This window comes from Parasteatoda tepidariorum, chromosome 4 (assembly GCF_043381705.1).
Source record: "Parasteatoda tepidariorum isolate YZ-2023 chromosome 4, CAS_Ptep_4.0, whole genome shotgun sequence".
In the NCBI taxonomy this organism is placed as follows: domain Eukaryota; kingdom Metazoa; phylum Arthropoda; class Arachnida; order Araneae; family Theridiidae; genus Parasteatoda; species Parasteatoda tepidariorum.
The window spans coordinates 13,932,367-13,950,582 of NC_092207.1; the positions used below are offsets into that span (position 1 = coordinate 13,932,367).

At 28.7% G+C, this 18,216-nt stretch overlaps 3 protein-coding genes across 4 annotated transcripts in view; 1 reads left to right on the plus strand and 2 right to left on the minus strand.

Annotated features, from left to right (window-relative positions):
• Nucleotides 1–2,514: 2,514 nt before the first annotated feature.
• On the minus strand, nucleotides 2,515–3,155 carry LOC122270327 (gastrula zinc finger protein XlCGF7.1-like). Its single transcript, XM_043047280.2, has 2 exons — nucleotides 3,055–3,155; nucleotides 2,515–3,013 (listed from the first exon to the last, which is right to left on the minus strand). Exons 1-2 carry the CDS (start codon nucleotides 3,153–3,155, stop codon nucleotides 2,515–2,517), a joined length of 600 nt encoding a protein of 199 aa, XP_042903214.2.
• Nucleotides 3,156–3,616: 461 nt separating this feature from the next.
• Nucleotides 3,617–4,837, plus strand: LOC107451693 (zinc finger protein 83). Its single transcript, XM_016067867.4, has one exon. The coding sequence runs from the start codon at nucleotides 3,718–3,720 to the stop codon at nucleotides 4,564–4,566; it is 849 nt and encodes a 282-aa protein (XP_015923353.1). The 5' UTR covers nucleotides 3,617–3,717; the 3' UTR covers nucleotides 4,567–4,837.
• An 8,660-nt stretch (nucleotides 4,838–13,497) lies between these two features.
• Nucleotides 13,498–18,216, minus strand: part of LOC107451686 (organic cation transporter protein) — a 33,523-nt gene continuing 28,804 nt past the window's right edge. For both annotated transcript variants that reach the window (XM_016067854.3, XM_071179442.1), the window contains exons 10-12: nucleotides 15,454–15,590; nucleotides 14,727–14,884; nucleotides 13,498–13,638 (exon numbers count right to left, since the gene is read on the minus strand). In XM_016067854.3, the coding sequence (XP_015923340.1) occupies nucleotides 14,752–14,884; nucleotides 15,454–15,590 (270 nt within the window). In that variant the 3' untranslated portion in view covers nucleotides 13,498–13,638; nucleotides 14,727–14,751. The remainder of the gene's footprint in view (nucleotides 13,639–14,726; nucleotides 14,885–15,453; nucleotides 15,591–18,216) is intronic.

The following is an 18,216-nucleotide window of genomic DNA, read 5'->3' on the forward strand; positions in this document are numbered from 1 at the left end:
TTGATTAAGTAGATACATTTTATTGGCTGATTTCAGCATCGTTGTCACTTAATCGTTGTTCATGTTTACAAGATTTGACACATCACATCAGTCTTTTTCAGTGACTTTGAGCGCGCATGTGTATTTTTTGCAGCCGGAGTGCGTAGACAACTTACAATTTGCTTTATTGTTGTTGTTGTAGTTAATTTACGTGGCACTAGAGCTGCACGATGGGCTATTGGCGACTGTCTAGGAAGAACCCCTGAGGATGATCCGAAGACATGCCATCACAATTTTGATCCTCTGCAGAGGGGATGGCACCTCCACTTCGGCAGCCCGACGACCTAATTTACTTTATTCAAAAAAATATATATATATCAATTATCTCAAACTAACTGCAGGGTCGAAACTATGCCTGGGCAGTCGGAGTACCGCCATGGGGCCCCGACGGTCAAGGGGGCCCCATGTGCTCTCAATATAAATGTAAACAATAACAATCTCGAGCTCAATACCTGCTCTAGTTCCGGTTAGAAAGTTTGCAACTGCTTACTACAACTTATTCTTAGAGCGATATTTTCAAACGGATAATTTTGTTTTCAATAAAAGAAGTAAATTAGATAATTTCTGAGCTCAATTCTGCCGTATTTCATAAGATATTAATGTTATTAAGTAATTCTGGTGAGTTTGAAGTAAAAAATTTGTTTTAGTTAGTGACTTGTTTGCTAGATTTTGAATAATTCGCTTTTTTGGCAGTTCTGATTTGGCCTCTTTCCATTTTTTTATTACTGTTTGCTCTTGTTGCAAGCTGCCCACCATCTTACGTTAGTGTTAGTACCTTTAGCATTGTAAAAACAAGTAATAAGTAATCAAATACCACATTTGCAAAAATCTCAAAACACAATGACAATGTTGTGAGCCAAATAGTTTTAAAATACACCTGTAACAGTAACCCGAAAGTATAGGCGGTATGGAGCTTGCAGCTTTCCCTAGTGTAGAAAACACCATCCATTTATAAGGAATTGTGTGCAGATAGAATTGCTAAAAATTTTCTGTTTTGTAATTGCATATCTACTTTAATATAAAGAGAAGTTTAAAAATCGGTTAAAAGACTTAACCTACTGAATTTTTACACATTAAATTATAATAAGAATAGATTTTATGAATGAAATAATTTTTTTTGTTGAAAATATCAACTTTTAAGAAAGAAAAAAAAAATATTGTGAGACAAACCACAGGGGTTAGTCAACGAAAAAAGCAGGAGATGCAGCCTCTTATATAATTAAAATTTGTATTTGAGATTCCTAAACTTTAAAGTTGGGGATCAATAATTTCAAAACGAAAATACAGAGAATATACCACTTAACATTTTTGTTTTTTGTACACAAGTAATGTTAGTGAATGATATACTCAATTCACTATTTTAAAGGTATATGGCAGGAGTGGTCAACCTGCGGCTCTTTGAAGGATTATTTGTGGCTCTCGTTAAATGTACCCGAGTTCCCTTTTCATTTTTGTGCTATTGTATTTAAAAATATTATTATCGTTCCGTATGTGTTTCAAAATGTCTTTTAAATTACTGAGAACAAATAAGAAAAACAAAGTGAAATGTTGTTTAACTCAAGGGGAGTTTTCCATTTCCAATATAATTATGACATAAAAACATCTGGAGAATTAGAATTAATAGAGATGCAAGAAGATCAAGCTCTACAATTAAAATATAAGTCGACATCGATTACTGAATTTTGGAAATTCGTACCAGAATTAAAAAAGGCTGCTTGTCGAATTATTTCAATATTCGGAACAACACACTTATGTGAATCATTTTATTCCACTTCAAAATTTGTGTTAAATCTCAAGTGATTACTGAGAAGTGCTGTCACCAATTATTCACCAAATTTTAAAGAATTATCAAGAGAAGTAAAATAAATGTGTTTAATTTTCATTATTTAAATGCAATACACCCTACATGTTTTTAATAAATATAAATTCTGTAAAAAAAATTTAATACCTTTCAAATACGTATTTAATTGCGGCTCGCGGAAAATTTCAAACTTGAAAAATGACTCGACTATCAAGGAGCTTGGCCACCCCTGGTAGTGGTATATGATATGGTTACTCTATTGTTAACTGAAAGCGATCATTTTTAAAAACGGATACAAGAGGCGAATCAATAATTATGAAATTACAATTATCCACCTTACAAGATTAGTTTCTGTATTTGCTTAAAATAATAAAAAATCATATGACCCCAGAACTCATCAGCTTAAGAAATTTGATATTTGAATTTGTTCTTTTTCTTCTTAGAATGAGGAAGGATTGAATTCCTAAAACGGTTTAAACAATGAATCCCGCGAGTAAGGCTACATGCCAGAACAATGTATATTTGTAGATTGTTCCTTAATATGACTTAAATTTTGTGATTTCTAGTAAAATTTTTTATTAAAATGAAAAGATGCGGGATCAAAAATTCAAAAATGTACATTTTTATTCTTTAAGAACTGGATGTTCTATACATATCAGATCAAAAGGCTTTTCTCAAGTATGAATTCCATAGTGTCTACTTAAACTTCTTTTTTGTGTGAAAGATTTATCACACATATTGCATTGAAAAGGTTTCTCTTCAGCACGAACAATAAATTGAGCTTTTAAATTACCTTTCTGTGTGAATGTTTTATTACATATACTGCATGAATAAGGCTTTTCTCCAGTATGAACAATAGTATGAGTATTTAAACTACTTTTCTGTGAGAATGTTTTATCACATACACCGCATGAATAAGGCTTCTCACCAGTAGGAACAACATAGTGGGTCTTAAGATTAAACTTATGAGCAAATGTTTTATCGCACATATCACAAGAATAATTCTTTCTTCCAGAATGAACAATAGAGTGTTTGTTTAAAGCACCTTTCTGAGTGAATGCTTTGTCACAGATATTGCATGAATAAAGTTTTTCTCCAGTATGAACACGAGAATGTTTATATAAATTAACTTTGTGTGCGAATGTTGCATCACACACATGACATGAGTAAGGCCTATATCCAGAATGAACAAGACAATGCTTTTTTAAACTAACTTTCTGGGCATAAGTTTTGCCACATACATTGCAAGAATACGGTTTTTCACCAGCATGAACAACATGTGGGAGGCGGAGTTATCGACCATGCCAACCTTCATCTATCAAAAGATACCTCTTGATAGAATCAAGTTAGCATGCTTTAACTTGTTTTTTATTTATTTATATCACGAAATATATACTTCACGTTTTTTACCACTACAATTTCAAGAAGCATGCATAGTTTAGTAGTATTCACGAGTTTTATGTCTATTTACTTTTTAATTGATGAAATCTTTAGTAAGACATTATTTTATGTTAAATATTTTAAATCCGAAAAATAATTATAAATGCTTTGTTTAAAAAAGATTAATTATTGAATTCTGAAAGCACTGACTTATTTTTATCTATATAAATTAAGAATAGAAAATTTCCGAATATGTCCCATTTAATATAAAAGAAATAACTATCATATGATCTTATAGCATTCTTTAATTTACGCCAGCCATAAGATAAACTGCGAAACTATAGTAAACCAGAAACATGAATTTTGTTGCCACTGAAAAGATAGGCACTTCACTTCCTGTAATGGTTCTCTGTTAAAACACTCGTTTATATTCGATTCAACAGTCGATAAATTTAACAACAAAAACGTTTTAAAACATTCACACTGAGAACTAGAGAATGAAAACAGGAAAAAAGTCTAATTTTTACTGCAGTATATGTGATTTAACTTTCATAAAGAATGCTCACTTAAAAAAACATAGTGTTATTCATGTTGGAAAACCTTATTTATGCAATCTGTGTGATAAAATATTTGCGAATAAAGGAAGTTTGAAGGCACACTGTGTTGTTCATACTGGAGAAACATATTCCTGCAATGTCTGTGATAAAACTTTCCACCGAAAATCTAGTTTAACAAGTCACAGTGCTATTCATACTGGTGAGAAACCTTATTCGTGCAATTTGTGTGATAAAACATTTGCTTACAGAGTAAGTTTAAAAGAACATAATGTGGTTCATAGTGGAGAAAAATCTTATTCATGCCATGTGTGTGATGCAACATTCGCACACAAAGTTAGTTTAACTAAACATTGTCTTGTTCATACTGGAGAAAAACCTTATTCATGCAGCATCTGTGACAAAACATTCGCACAGAAAGGTGCTTTAACTAAACACTCTCTTGTTCATTCTGGAAAAAAGAATTATTCTTGCAATAAGTGTGATAAAACATTTACATATAAATTTAATTTAAAAACCCACTATGTTGTTCATACTGGTGAGAAGCCTTATTCATGCAGTGTGTGTGATAAAACATTCTCGCAGAAAAGTAGTTTAAATAGTCACTCACTTCTTCATACTGGTGAAAAACCTTATTCATGCAGTATATGTGATAAAACATTCACACAGAAAAGTAATTTAAAAGCTCACGCTCCTGTTCATGCTGAAGAGAAGCTTTTTGCATGTAATGTGTGTGATAAATCTTTTAGACTAAAAAGAAGTTTAAATCGACACTATGGTGTTCATACTTGAGAGAAGCCTTATTCATGTACTATGTGCAGGGTTGGCGTTAGACATGAGTTCAGGCTCGCATTTAGAGGACTGAGCCCAAGATACATAGGATTACCTAGATGAGACATACGTTGGATAAAGGCTAAATTTTGCGACCTTTGATGTTTGAATAAGGAAATTAGTCATTATAACTAATTTATCGCAATTAAATAACAAATTTTATACTTAATAATTGTTTGAAAGCAGTAAAAAAATTATGAGAATTTTTATTTCATTTTCATAAGTTTTTTAAGATATTTTGTGATTATTTGTCTATTTTAACTCCCTCCCCCTTGATTTGTTCTGTTGTCGAGCACTAATAAGACTTCTCTATAATCTAATGAAAGTTATAGCGAGTATAGTATGTTAGGAGATATCCTTTACTATGACATAATTCCAAGTTATTGTCAAAATAATAATCAATTCATAAAAGATTTTTTATCTTAAATTAAATTTTATATCTTTTATTCTTACAACAAGTTAAAAATTACTAAACTTTCATTATTGCGACAGTTTTATTTTAACCACTATCGGGCCTATTTTTAGGTATATATTTTTTTAATGTTTATTATATACTGGCGAATAAATTTGTAAAAATGAAACATTTATGTATACCAGGTGTGATTATATTCCGGCTGTAACCCGAAGTTCCGGGTTTTTCGTATCATCTCTCCAGGTCTAGAAACTAGGAGCAGGAAATTTTGTTATTTTTTGCTGGTAACTCAAGACCATTGGTTTGCGAACTTCTGTGAATCAAAACTTATTTAACGAAATTTTCACTGCAATCAAAAATAAGAATTAAGTTCTATGATCTAAAATGCAAATTTTGAAACCTTTGCTAAATCGCCTTAACGAGATGTTTTCATACACACGACTCTTCCGTAATTTTGGTTTGTTGGATTTTTATTGTTTTTAATATTTAAAACTATGCCAGAATCCGCTAATATTACGATTCATATTCACGCGATTTTGATTTAAAATTGTACATTTCATATTCTTGGGATTTAAAAACCCAATATCGCAATTTGTATTTACACGTTTTGATATAAATATTGTGGTTCGAATCTAAATAATTATGTGAATAAAAATCCAATGTCGCTATTCATATTCACAAGATCTAAAAATCATGTACTGTGATTCGTATTTACAAGATTTAAAAGTCCAATATTGCGATTTGTGTTATCACATTCTTAAATCCAATATTACGATTCATATTCGCACGATACAAAAACCCAATGTCGTGATTTGTATTTTCGCGTTTTAAATTTCAATATCACGATTCTTGTAAGAACTAAATTTTTTCTTAAATTAGTTACTTTAAAAATGTAATATTCTTTATTGCTAGGCAATTTAATTATAAATCTCAGTTCATAAAATTATAATAAATATGAATAGTATATAAATTGGTATCTTAAATTAGTTATAAAAATGTGATATTCTTTATTGCTTGGCAATTTAATTATAAATCTTAGTTCAAAAAATTATATTAAATATGAATTGTATATAAATCAGTATCTTAAATTAGTTAGTTTAAAAATGTGACATTCTTTATTGCTAGGCAATTTAATTATAAATCTTAGTTAAAACAATTACATTAAATATGAATAGTATATAAATTGATATCTTGTTATCGAGTTTTTGCTCATAAAATTTTTTGGGTTTTTCACTATCATATTCCTGGTATATTGTCGAGGGTTTTATGACTTTGATAACAAAATCTTTGGTGTGAAATTTTTTCTTACTTTCTAATGTAGGGGAACTTGCTCAGCATTTTGAATAATAACAAAGGGCTGCATGCATATTTAGACACGTTAATGGCAAATAAAAAAATTTTCATATTAACATAAGCACTAATTTTTTATTTATCGGTATTTCAGAAAATTAAGTAATTTTAATTTTCAAAAATATTTTTCATTTTTAATAATTAAAAAGCTGATACTTTTTTTTTGTCATGTCACTTAGTTTTTTTTTTTTAATGGCGGGCACTTGGGGTTTTGTCCCATTGGCCACAGAAATGCTACTCTCTTCACGTTACCCAGTGGGCACCTGTGGTGAAGCCACGGCGGTGGAGCAGCGTCGCCAACGTCACGCAACCACAAACCTGTTTATAGGGCGGGTCACATTCACACAAAGAGGAAAGGACATAGAACACACACAGAGAAAGAAACATCCATGCCCTGAGCAGAATTCGATCCCCCGGCCAATCAGACACGCTAACCACTAGGCCACCTGATCAGCTCATGTCAGTTAGTAAGGAAAATCATTTTTACAATAAATTCAAACTTTTAATCGGGAAATGCATATTTTGATGAGTAATATAAATTGAATATTTTAATTGAAGAAAATTGATAGGTTTTAAACCAAAGTTTATAATAAAACCATTTAAAAGATTCAATATTTGTTTCGTGTTATACTTCAGATAGTATTTCTACTTCTTGAATTATTAGAGGTTTCATAAATTGTAAATAGGAATATATTCGTTTTTTCCTGAAAAAAAATCCCCTAAGTTACAAAATTTTTTTTAAAAAAAATTGCAGACATGGTTCTGTCTGCCGAAAAAACGGTGACAATTGGATTGACAATTAAATATGACACAGAATTGATTCAAAAAGGGATTATTTAAATGCATGATTAAAAACTCGCATAGATCTAAAAAAAATGGGATCATCAAAATCATGTGGAAAAACATTGCAATAGTTGAAAAAAAATGGCTTGCATTACGATTAAATTAGTTTGATTAAAGTGTCAATAAGTAATTTTTAAAATGTATTCTTTAAAATTTGCATGTCTTAATAATATTCAGAACTTTTAAAATCACATGGAAATTTAAAGCAATAACTGCCGAAAAATTACATGGATTTACACTGAAATCGGTATTAACACAGAAAGTCAAAAATTGATTATTTAAATGTGCGATTTGAAACTCCCATGTCATAATAATCTTTAATTGAAAATTTGGCATTTTTAAAATCATGGGAAAAAAAAATCGCAAAAACTGCCTTTTAAAAAAATTTTTGTTTTACAACGGAATCTGCATAAATAAAGAGAGTAAAAAAGTGCTTGATTTAAGTATATAAGATATTAAATGCACAATGTAAAGCTCACAAGTTGTAATATAGTAAATATATCTGAATTTTAAAAACCCCGTAAACAAAATGGCATAAAGAAAGCATCAAAAAATCACTTGGATTTAAGATGAAATTTGCAAAAATAAAGCGAAACAAAAAGTGATTAATATCGTATTAAAAGTATTGGGTGTTTTAAAAACCATACAAAATTCTGACAGTGAAAAAAGCAGTCGATAAACATAAATTTACAATAGAATCTGTAAATTGAGCTCAAACCGAAACAAGAGAGTAATAAGTCTAGTAAATGTAATATGCTGTGAATGGATTTTTGAAATATTGTTCAGCAATGTAAACACGTTCTCTCGTATTGTGCTGCATTTTTACTAACTCTAGACTATCTTCTGCGAAATGTTTTTGTTTGTCAGTACTAAATTAATTTTTGATTCAATTCTAATCTTGCATACGTTTTGACACACCATTTACTTGAGCAAATTTGGCTTCTCAAGAGAAAGTGGAACAAAATATCAGATTTATATTCCTGAGAAAATTTGAACCAATTTATACACACACACAAATACTCTTGCAAAGTAAAAGCAAAACAAATTTAATATAATGGAGCTATTCAAAAGGAGAGTTTTATAGATTAAATTTTCACGTAGATTTATATATTCAGATATTTATGAAGAGAAGAAAATTTTTATTATAAATGATCATCAGTCCTTAAAAAGCAGTGAAGAATTGGTTTGATATTAAACCATAAGTATGCAGATATTTCTTACCACTTTGCAGAAATCCACAGCGAAAGTAATGTTTATTGAAATTCAATTTTTTTTTAAATATAATAAATATTTTTAACTAATTATTTTTTATTTAACAGTATTTAATTTTTTTCCTTTTGTTTTATAGAAACGGTTTTCATTTATAATTCAAATAATTTTTTCTCTTTTTTTCTTCTTCGGAATTCTGCATTTATATTTTGACGCTTATTCAGATAAAGAATTTTAACTGCTTATTCAGAAATACTTGAATATAATTTGTGAAGATCAATTTTGAGAAAAGATATCAAAAAGCATAAGCAAATGTTTAGAATGTTTTTTTTTAGACTTTTAGTATATTCAAAGAAACTGAAAATTTCAATCCTGATCCTGGTTTGAGATAAATCCAGATAGCATCTTCTATTTTTTTTTGTAAGCATAATGAAATGGTTTTGCATTTTCATAAAACCATCCATTAAAAAAAAACTTCAGGATGAAAATGCTTATGGTTATTGTTTCTGAGACTTAAATAAAACAGTCAGTACAAAAAAATTCTGATAAAGAAATTTATTCAATCATTTGATATTACAATGAAAATATACCAAAGTGATGAAATTTCTAACAACATATTAAATCATTCTATGTTATGCACAGATTATGAAATGATCGTCGGTGGAACATAATGATATTAATACTGTGATGATAAGAATTTACGTATCTCAGATATCTAGTATAAAATAATGAAGAAACAAAACTTTAGCTGCAGTAAAGATAAAATATAAATATGAAACATTAAAATTAATATATTTTTTTTTAAAAACATCAATCAATTAAAACAAAAACTTTTTCTTCTATAGAATCTAATTATTTAGTTGAACAAACTATTAATTAACATTTGATTTTTAATTAATTTTTCTAATTAAAAACATTCCTTATAAAACACCTCCAATACATTAAGAATAATAACTTAAATAACATTTAACTAGGTTGAAATTGAAAATATATCAATCTACCTGTATTACCAATTTAAAAACTAAATCCAAATTGCAAACTTTTTTTTTAACACAATGTTTGTTATTTAAGTAAAATATTTTGAAAAAGGAAAAAATAAAAGCCAAGATTAAATATGTTAAAGCTAATAATATATGTTTTGAAATGTTTAATATATAATTTTTGATTATTACTATTACATTAGATGTGGGTGCATAATTATTATGAATTAATTCTTACAAAATTAAAATTAATTCTAACAAAAGTTAATATTTTAGATAAATTTTTTAATAGGAAATGCCCTAATGAAAAGTGCATCCGCAATAACATCATATTTCAGGGCAATAAAGAATGTTAGGAAGTGTGCCTTACACAGGGTGCGTAGCCAAATCTTTGAATCAAAAATAAGCACTTTTTAAAAACTTTTCAAGCACTTTACAAAAATTTTCAAGGACTCAAAAAATTCATATTCAATCAATGATATTATTGAAAAACAAAAACTTTTTATAAACAGTTTTAGCGTTAAAAAAAAACAAAAAAGAAACGGGCGTAAATCAAAACAATCAGTACCTTCCCGCATCACTGAGTGAATTCAACTTGACCCTGAACTCAGAATAAAAGTACCCTTACCCCCTACGTCAAAAAAAGTGTTAGAAGTAAAATAAAATAAACAAGAACAAAAATAAATTAAATCAAAAAGAAAAACATTTCATAAGGATCTGATATTCACTATCCGAATTGGAGCACTCGGGTTTCGGTTTCAAGTGTGCGCATGCGCAAGTCATAACATGGGTACGACATGAAGTCCGCGTCAATGATTACGTACCAAACTCCCCATTTTTCGTGAAATGCATGGGATCCACCAGATATCACTGAAGGAAAGAAAAAAAAATTATTCGGAAAAAAAAGCACTTTTTAAAAACGCCAGCTGAAAAAAGCACCTTTAAAAGCTTTTAAAAACGAAATCCCCAAAAAAGCACCTTTAAGTACTTTTTACAAACGCTACGCACCCTGTTACAGATTGTATATAAAGTGATCAACCAATTCACATGAGAGCATTTAATCTGAAAGTAAAGCTGTGCTAAAGATGCATGTGTACAGAACACACAACATTGGTGTTTTTAGTGGTAAAAGGTTAGCCTAATATGGACATTAATCATAACAGTAGCTGTTAACAAATAAACTAGGAGACTGTCTAGGACAGGGATGAGCCAACTGTGGCCCGCCGGAAAGTTTTATCCAGCCCGTGGATAGAATTTGTACTTGCCAATCCATGGCGAATGTAAACAATATATATCCATTTTCTTGTCTACTTTATTTAAAGCTATTCTCGTTCTTTCTTTTTTTAAAAAGTTCTTTTTACTTTCTCTACTTTTGTTTTACAAAGCATAAATTGATGGAAATAGCTGTCACATACAGCTTAAAATGGTAAAAAAGTCCTTTATAGAATAGCCATAGATGGACACCATCTGAAGCAGTTGTTTCTAAGTATGCAAAAGTTTGAGTTTTACAAATCATTACCAGAAGCTAGTGTCCCAAATTTAATATTTCATGCCCAGAAAATCAGTGCTATGTTTGCTTCATCTTATATATGTGAACAAGTGTTTCCAACAATGAACCTTAGATATAATCATTTCAGAACTAGACTAATAGACAAACAGCTCATTCTAGGCAGAATTATTCTAGAAAGGCAATAATTTCTTTCTATAGGCTTTACACGTTCTATTAAATAACATTGTCAATTAGTAAAAGAATTTTTTTAAAAACTTTAATAAAAGTAGCAAAGCAATCATATTTATTACTAAATTAACATATATCGAGTTAATGAGCTAATTAGCTTAGTAATTTATTTAAAATGCATGCATATATTAATAAAATAATAAATGTATGTTTTTGAGTGTCTGTAGTAATGATTTAATAATTAAAATGATTAATGATAGTGGAAATAACTGCTAACTTTCAAAGACAAGTGCAACAAGGGGGTGTAATGGCTATTTTTCCTTATCCATATAAATCTATGTACAGCAATACAAATTTTATACATACAGCAATGACAAACTAAATAAAAAGAGTTAAAAACAACAAAAGTTTAAGAAATTCATTGCAGAGTTTGGGGAAAAAAATAAAGAAGGGTTAAGGACAGAAAGGGTATGGAGTCTATTACATCAGGGCACTAATTTACTTCAGGGGCAACAGGGTTGATTCTTTTGACTAAAAGGGCAGCAGGGTGCTGCGCCCTGTTTACCCTGCCTAGAATGAGCTCTGAGACAAACATTTAGCCTCCTTCCTTAAAATAAGTACATCTCACTTGGAACCTCAACATAAGGAACTTTAAAAAATGAAGTCACAATTTTATTCATCTCATTAAATATTTAAATTAAAACTTGTAGTATACTGTTTTTACCGGGCCCACCAAACCTTTCCTCTCTCATTTTTTTGCCCTCGACCAAAAAAGTTTGCCCACCCCTGTTTCAGGACAAATGGCTGTAAGCAAATTGTGGGAAAATTTTCATGAAGGGTGGACATCAGTATCAGGTGAGTCAAGTCAAAGGAAAGCAAACACATGTTTTTCAATGACTCAATTGTTGCTGTTAATGAAGTAATCAAAAAGTTACATCTAGTAAAATTAGTGTTCTACTCTATTTGAATAAAAGAACAATGCAATTATTTTTGCTATTAAATATTGATATTGTGCATTGTTCTGTTCTGGGTGTATCCATCTTAGCATGACTTTTAAAATTCATTTTATGTTCTGAAACTGGTTGATCTGATAAGCAGTTTGCATTGTATTTCTTTTAAAGCCCTGCATGGTTGCATTGTTATATCATTGCTGTATATTCAATGCTTGTAATGCTTTCATACACATTCACTTTTTATTAAGGTGTATTTAAGCAACCCTTATACTCTAAATTTACAATTTATTAAATAAGTACAGTTTATGAATAAAATATTACGGGTTTAATTATTACAGGTTAACAAAATACTTAAACAAACAGGTCTAATATTACAGGTTAATTCAAAACTTAATATTTTAATTAGAATAATTGATATAGTACTCAAAGAACATGCAAAACATATGTCAATTTAAAATGATAAATAACAGTAACGGGGTATTTAAGTACAATTTAAATATTAAATGACGAACTTAAACAAGAACTAAACGCTTCCAAAACATTTGAATTATTTGAAACCGAAAATGCAAATTGAAAAATGTTAGAACATCCAATGATGGTATTTTTTTTATACATATTTTAATAGTAAAAATTAATATTATTAACTTAAAACACACATATAAAAGAATACATGCAATACAATAAAACTGTTTTTGTTTATATAAATGTAAAGAAAATTAGATTAATGTCTTTAATTTATGCACATAACTTCATAACATATAAAATTAATGTAGAAAAATGCACACAAATAAACTTGTTATGAGCCATCACGAATTAGAAAATGATTTGTTTTTGTTTATGCATGAAGCTTTAAAATAAACATAGAATAGGTCAGACACAAAACTAAAACTATACTTTGATTGTGTTTCATTACCAATATTAACGTAATTTATAACATGGGCAATTTTATACATGCAAACTCAAAATAAACTTTAGTTTAGGAAAAAAAGTGTAACAGAATATATATATTATTTTCTGGTTATGAAATAACACGATTACTTATATTTCAATATACACAAATAAAATGACAGCATACAACCCAATAAAAAATTTTCTACCATAATAAAAAGGGAAAAAAAGTGTAAGAGAAATCTATATTCAAATTATGAATTTTATTTTAAAATTAGCTAAATAGCACTATTCTTTGATTGAAAATAAAATGAACCATGTTAAATGACAACAAAAATTTTCGATGAAATAATTTTAACAAATAAACATTAAAAAAAAAAAAAAAAGCAAAANAAAAAAAAAAAAAAAAAAAAAAAAAAAAAAAAAATTAAAAAAAAAAAAAAAAAAACAAATAAAAAGTAGAATTTTATATTCATATGATACAGAAAAAAATGTGCATAAGATAATATTTAGTTCTCATAAAAAATGTTAATAAACAATGAATCAACTGTTTATGATAAAAATGATTTCTGAGCCATTGCAATGCACATGTTTTCTTACTCTATGCCTGATCACATCACATGTGAGACATTTTAAATTAAATCGATGCAACTAAAATGCAAGAGGAAAATATATAGTGCTTTGCCACTTTTTCATTAACATCCATAGATAAATGCTGATCTGAAATAACAAAACAAACAAATTAAAACACAATAAGGATTCCTAACAAATTTTAGTAAATTTAATTAAAATAGCAATTTAAACACATCAATTGACAAGCTCAAAATTAATAAATAGCACTCAAAATGGTAATTAATCAGAATTAATATCACTTGAATATTAAAACCTCCATCGAGCAGTTTTCTGATTTAACAGTAATTATCAAGTATCCAGTGCACAGATAGTTTAAAGTATAAAATAATGATATAAACTAATACTTTGCACTGGTTTTGGAAACATTTGTTTTCCATATAAATAAATAAAAATAAATTCAATAGACATTTGACTCTCCCAAACTTGGCAAAAATTGCTTGTAAAGCAGCCAATTACAATGTTACAACTGCATAAATCAAGAATCAGTTATGCTGATTAAAATATGGATAATAGGTACGCAAAATTATTTGAAATGCAGTCAATTACAATGTAGTTTCAATTGTATAAACCAAGAATCAGCTATACTGATTAAAATATCAAGGATAATAGGTATGCAGGTAAGCTCATCAATCTGTGACGTTTAACAGCTTGTGTAAACTGAAAAAAAAAAAAANAAAAAAAAAAAAAAAAAAAAAAAAAAAAAAAAAAAAAAAAAAAAAAAAAAACGGAAGTAAGATCTTTTGGGTACATTAGAGATGAGGGCTTCTACAGAAAAATTCCCTGAGGGATACCATACACAAATATTTTATATGCGTACATATGTCAGATAAGATGATGCATTATTTGCCAAGTTTAAAAACATTTATATTTTTATAAGATTCAAAATTAAATTTCAGTACATTTTTAATAAAAAATTACCATTTTGATAAAAAATATCAAGCAGACAGAAAATTTTCCACAATTGTAAAACAATCACTTCAGTTCACTTAGTTTTACAAGTTTAACTGAGTTCATAAACTTAGTTTTACTACTTTTTAGCTTAACTTTCACTTAGTTTTTGTAAGAAAACATAACTGTTTTATTACACTGCTTCCTTAAAAAGCATTTTCTAAACTATTACTTTATATAATTAAATAACAATAAAAAATATTTACAAACAAGTTTAGTCAACTTACCACAGTTGCTTATAGTAATAAAAATTCAGTAATTTTCTGGATCTAATAGTCTTCTCCCCTCATCTAGGTGTCGCCTCAGAGCCCTGGGTGACGTACTACCAATATCACGTAGATTTCGAGGTGTGTTGATAAGTCTTTCAAACCCATGGTCTGCCACTCTGTTAAAAGGATATAAATGAAGAATTTTTAAGAATGTCACTTTACATAAGTTGTCTCCTCCACTGTAGAATAATAGAAAAATAATAAAATCAGTGCTAAAAAAATTAATTACTCTATTCCTCAGCAAGAAGCCAGTAATTAATCTTACAGCATTATAATAGTTATATAATGGGAACAATAAAAATTAGTGTTGATAAGTCTTTCAAATCCATTTTCTCTGGCTTTGTTAAAAAGATATAAATGAAGAATGTCATTTTACATAAGTTGCCTAGCACAACGTAAGAATGATAGATAAATAATAATAAGATCAGTACTAAAAAATAAGTTCATCCACTCCTCAACAAGAAGCCAGTAATAACTCTTTCAGCAGTTTACTAGTTATATAATGAGAATAATAAAATTTAAATGGACCAAACAAATAAAATAACAATTTGAAAATTAAATGTAATCCACCATAATTTATTTTTGAGATAATAGTATTTCAGCATACCAGCATTTTAATTGTCATGAAACAATCATAAAACTGGACAAAACTTGAAAGTAAATGAAATAAAGAAAAAAAACTTACGATCCAAAGCTTTCAGTTTCTTCAATACTTTCTGGAAGTTGTCTGTTATGAGTTTCAGGTAAGGCCAATGTGAGAAGACCGGATATGATAGATGCAAGGGCAAATATTATCATTGGAAGGGGTCGATAAATTTTTCGCTAAAAAGAAATTTAGGTAAGTAATGGATATAAAACTTAATTGAATGAATATAATTTAAAAATAAAAATCTTAATTTGTACAAAATTTTATTAGTACCAATATGAAGACGAATACAAAGACAATTCATATAGAAATGGGAAAATAATGACAAATTTATTGCATTAGTTTGAGATTAAGAGCGATAAATTATAGAAAGCTTCTGTATGCTAAAAAAAAACAATAAGAAATGCAGAGGACAAAATAGCATTCGAACGAAATTATAAGCACAAGAAAAATGTAAATGAAATTAAATATAATAGGCAATATAAGTATAAAGCCAATTTGTGTTAAGTTTAAAATAACTTCAGAAAATTTGCAAGGCTGATTGTGCTCCGGAAAAAATCTGGACTTTTCAATAACCGTGATCTGGAAGTTTCCGGAGATCGAAGGTTCAGACATTTAAAAAAAATCATTGATCACAAAAGTTTCCGGAAATCAAATTTTCAAAGGAGGAACTTAAAAACACAGTTTATTTTATTTGTTTGTAAGGGAGAGCCAGATACTTTATAAGCTTATATTCAAGATTAATATTCATTTATCATCAGTAAATAGCTATTATAATCATTAACTCTAAAAAGAAAAGACATATTTGTAAATTTCATTTACTTCTCCAGGTCATCATAGGTATGTATAAATGGTATAGGTATGTGTAAAATTTTAAATATATTTTAAGTAAACTAAGAAATATTGAGAAAAATGAAAAAATCCTTGCTTGAATTTTTTTTCAAATTTTTCGATTAAATTTTTTTTTTTATTTAAGAAATTTTCTGGAATTTTGACTCGGACTCACAATCACCCCTGGACTTGTAATAGCACACAATTTATTGATTTAAGTATTACAAACAAGGCAATTAAAAGAAATTAAAAATTAAATGAACACTATAAAAGTCAGACTCTTGAAAAAATTAAAAGGACTCAAAGAAGTATGACCAGACTCTAGATCTCCAATGAACAATGAAATGGGATTTTCTCAATATGGAAGGGGAATTACTGGATCTTATATCATGTATGAGTATACAATGAATTTTTAAAAAAAAATTAAATATTTATATTTCTTTACCAGTGAGAAGTGGAGACAAATTTTTTAATTCGAAGACTCAAATCTTTTTCAGGGTGCGCTGCCAAGTTTTTCAACAAAAAATAAGCACTTTTAAACACTCAAAAAATATTTTTAAGCACATTAACAAAATGCAAAATGATTTTAAAAGACTTTACATGATCATGATAAAATAACTAGCGTTTGACAAGGAACTCTTTTCTTGATTAGCCATTAAAAAATGATCCAAGAGATTTCTCGGTTTGATTTCAGATGGTGGAAAATGAAGCTTGAAATTGATAATATCTTGCAAAATGCACAACAGAGTTGCACATGAGAGTGCAATAATCTCACTGAAACCGGTTCACATGCGGACTCGCAAGTATTTCATCAAACATGTAAAAGGATTGGCGCTTTCATACACTATGGACCGACGGTACGTTGAAATAGATTATGGTTGAATGAATTGTGAAAACGTTGTGTGAATGTGAAAAGCAGGCTTTTCCATAAGACGTGGCAAAATTGACATGTTAAAGAAAAAAATCTCATTTTCGAAAAGGGAAAATTAAGCACTTTAAAAAACATCCAATGAAAAAAGCACCTTTAAGGGCTTTTAAATAACGAAAGTTGAAAATAAGCACCTTTAAGCACTTTTTAAAAACGCAACGCACCATGTTAAATATGTAAGGCTAAGAAAAAGAGCCTAGGCCGTAAATTAAATAAATTAATAACCAAGGCATGGATTCCTTAACTTTCTTTGACAAAAACTATTCTAATTTATACACAAGAGTCGCTTTTTTGATTTCTTGGTGGACGGAGGTGTGCTGTGGGGTTCAGTCCTGCAGTCACACTCTTCAGACCCTTTTCAAAATTTTTATATTGAATAATTCATGTATACATAATAAAAATTTCTCTTTAGTTTGGAGCTCCACTTTTTGCCAAAATAAAACTTTTTTGTATTACTTGTTATAGTTTGATATTCCTTATTTAAGTGATTAATGATGTTTATTATATAATAGATCCTGTATCCTTGGAATAAAATAGTGAACAATTGGAACTACACCAATCAACATTTTCAACCAATGGCAAATCATCAAGCTACTTCAAATAGTAATTTAATAGCCCATAGTAATAGTAATAGTAATAGCCCATATAATTCTGGGACGCAATGAGATTTTTTGAAATTTAATGTTATATATTCATTAACTATAAATATATTTATATATTATCGAAAAAATTAATTTGCAAAGTGTTTATTACGGTTAAGCATTAAAAACAATGGATATAAATACAGAACATAAGATTGTAAACTTACCTTAAAAAAACATTTTTATTGAAAAAAATCCGATATTTTTGTTTGTTTATTCATTTTTCTGACTGTTAAGTCAACCAACAAAGTATGCATAGAGTCCAATGCCCGAAAATGATTTTCATTTGTGAATGGAAGACTTGAGAAAAATGTCTTTAGAGATTTTACGGATTGAAGAGCTTCATGGGGTGACAATACGGACTGTGATACACATGGATCATCATCACCATCTTCTTCCTCA

Bases quoted from the DNA above. Each gene is read 5' to 3' on its own strand.
- LOC122270327 (XM_043047280.2), bottom strand. From the start codon at position 3,155: ATGAAGGTTGGCATGGTCGATAACTCCGCCTCCCACATGTTGTTCATG. The intron at 3,014-3,054 runs GTTAGTTTAAAA...TTCTGGATATAG, and splicing joins GCAAAACTTATGCCCAGAAA to GCCTTACTCATGTCATGTGT.
- LOC107451693 (XM_016067867.4), top strand. From the start codon at position 3,718: ATGAAAACAGGAAAAAAGTCTAATTTTTACTGCAGTATATGTGATTTA.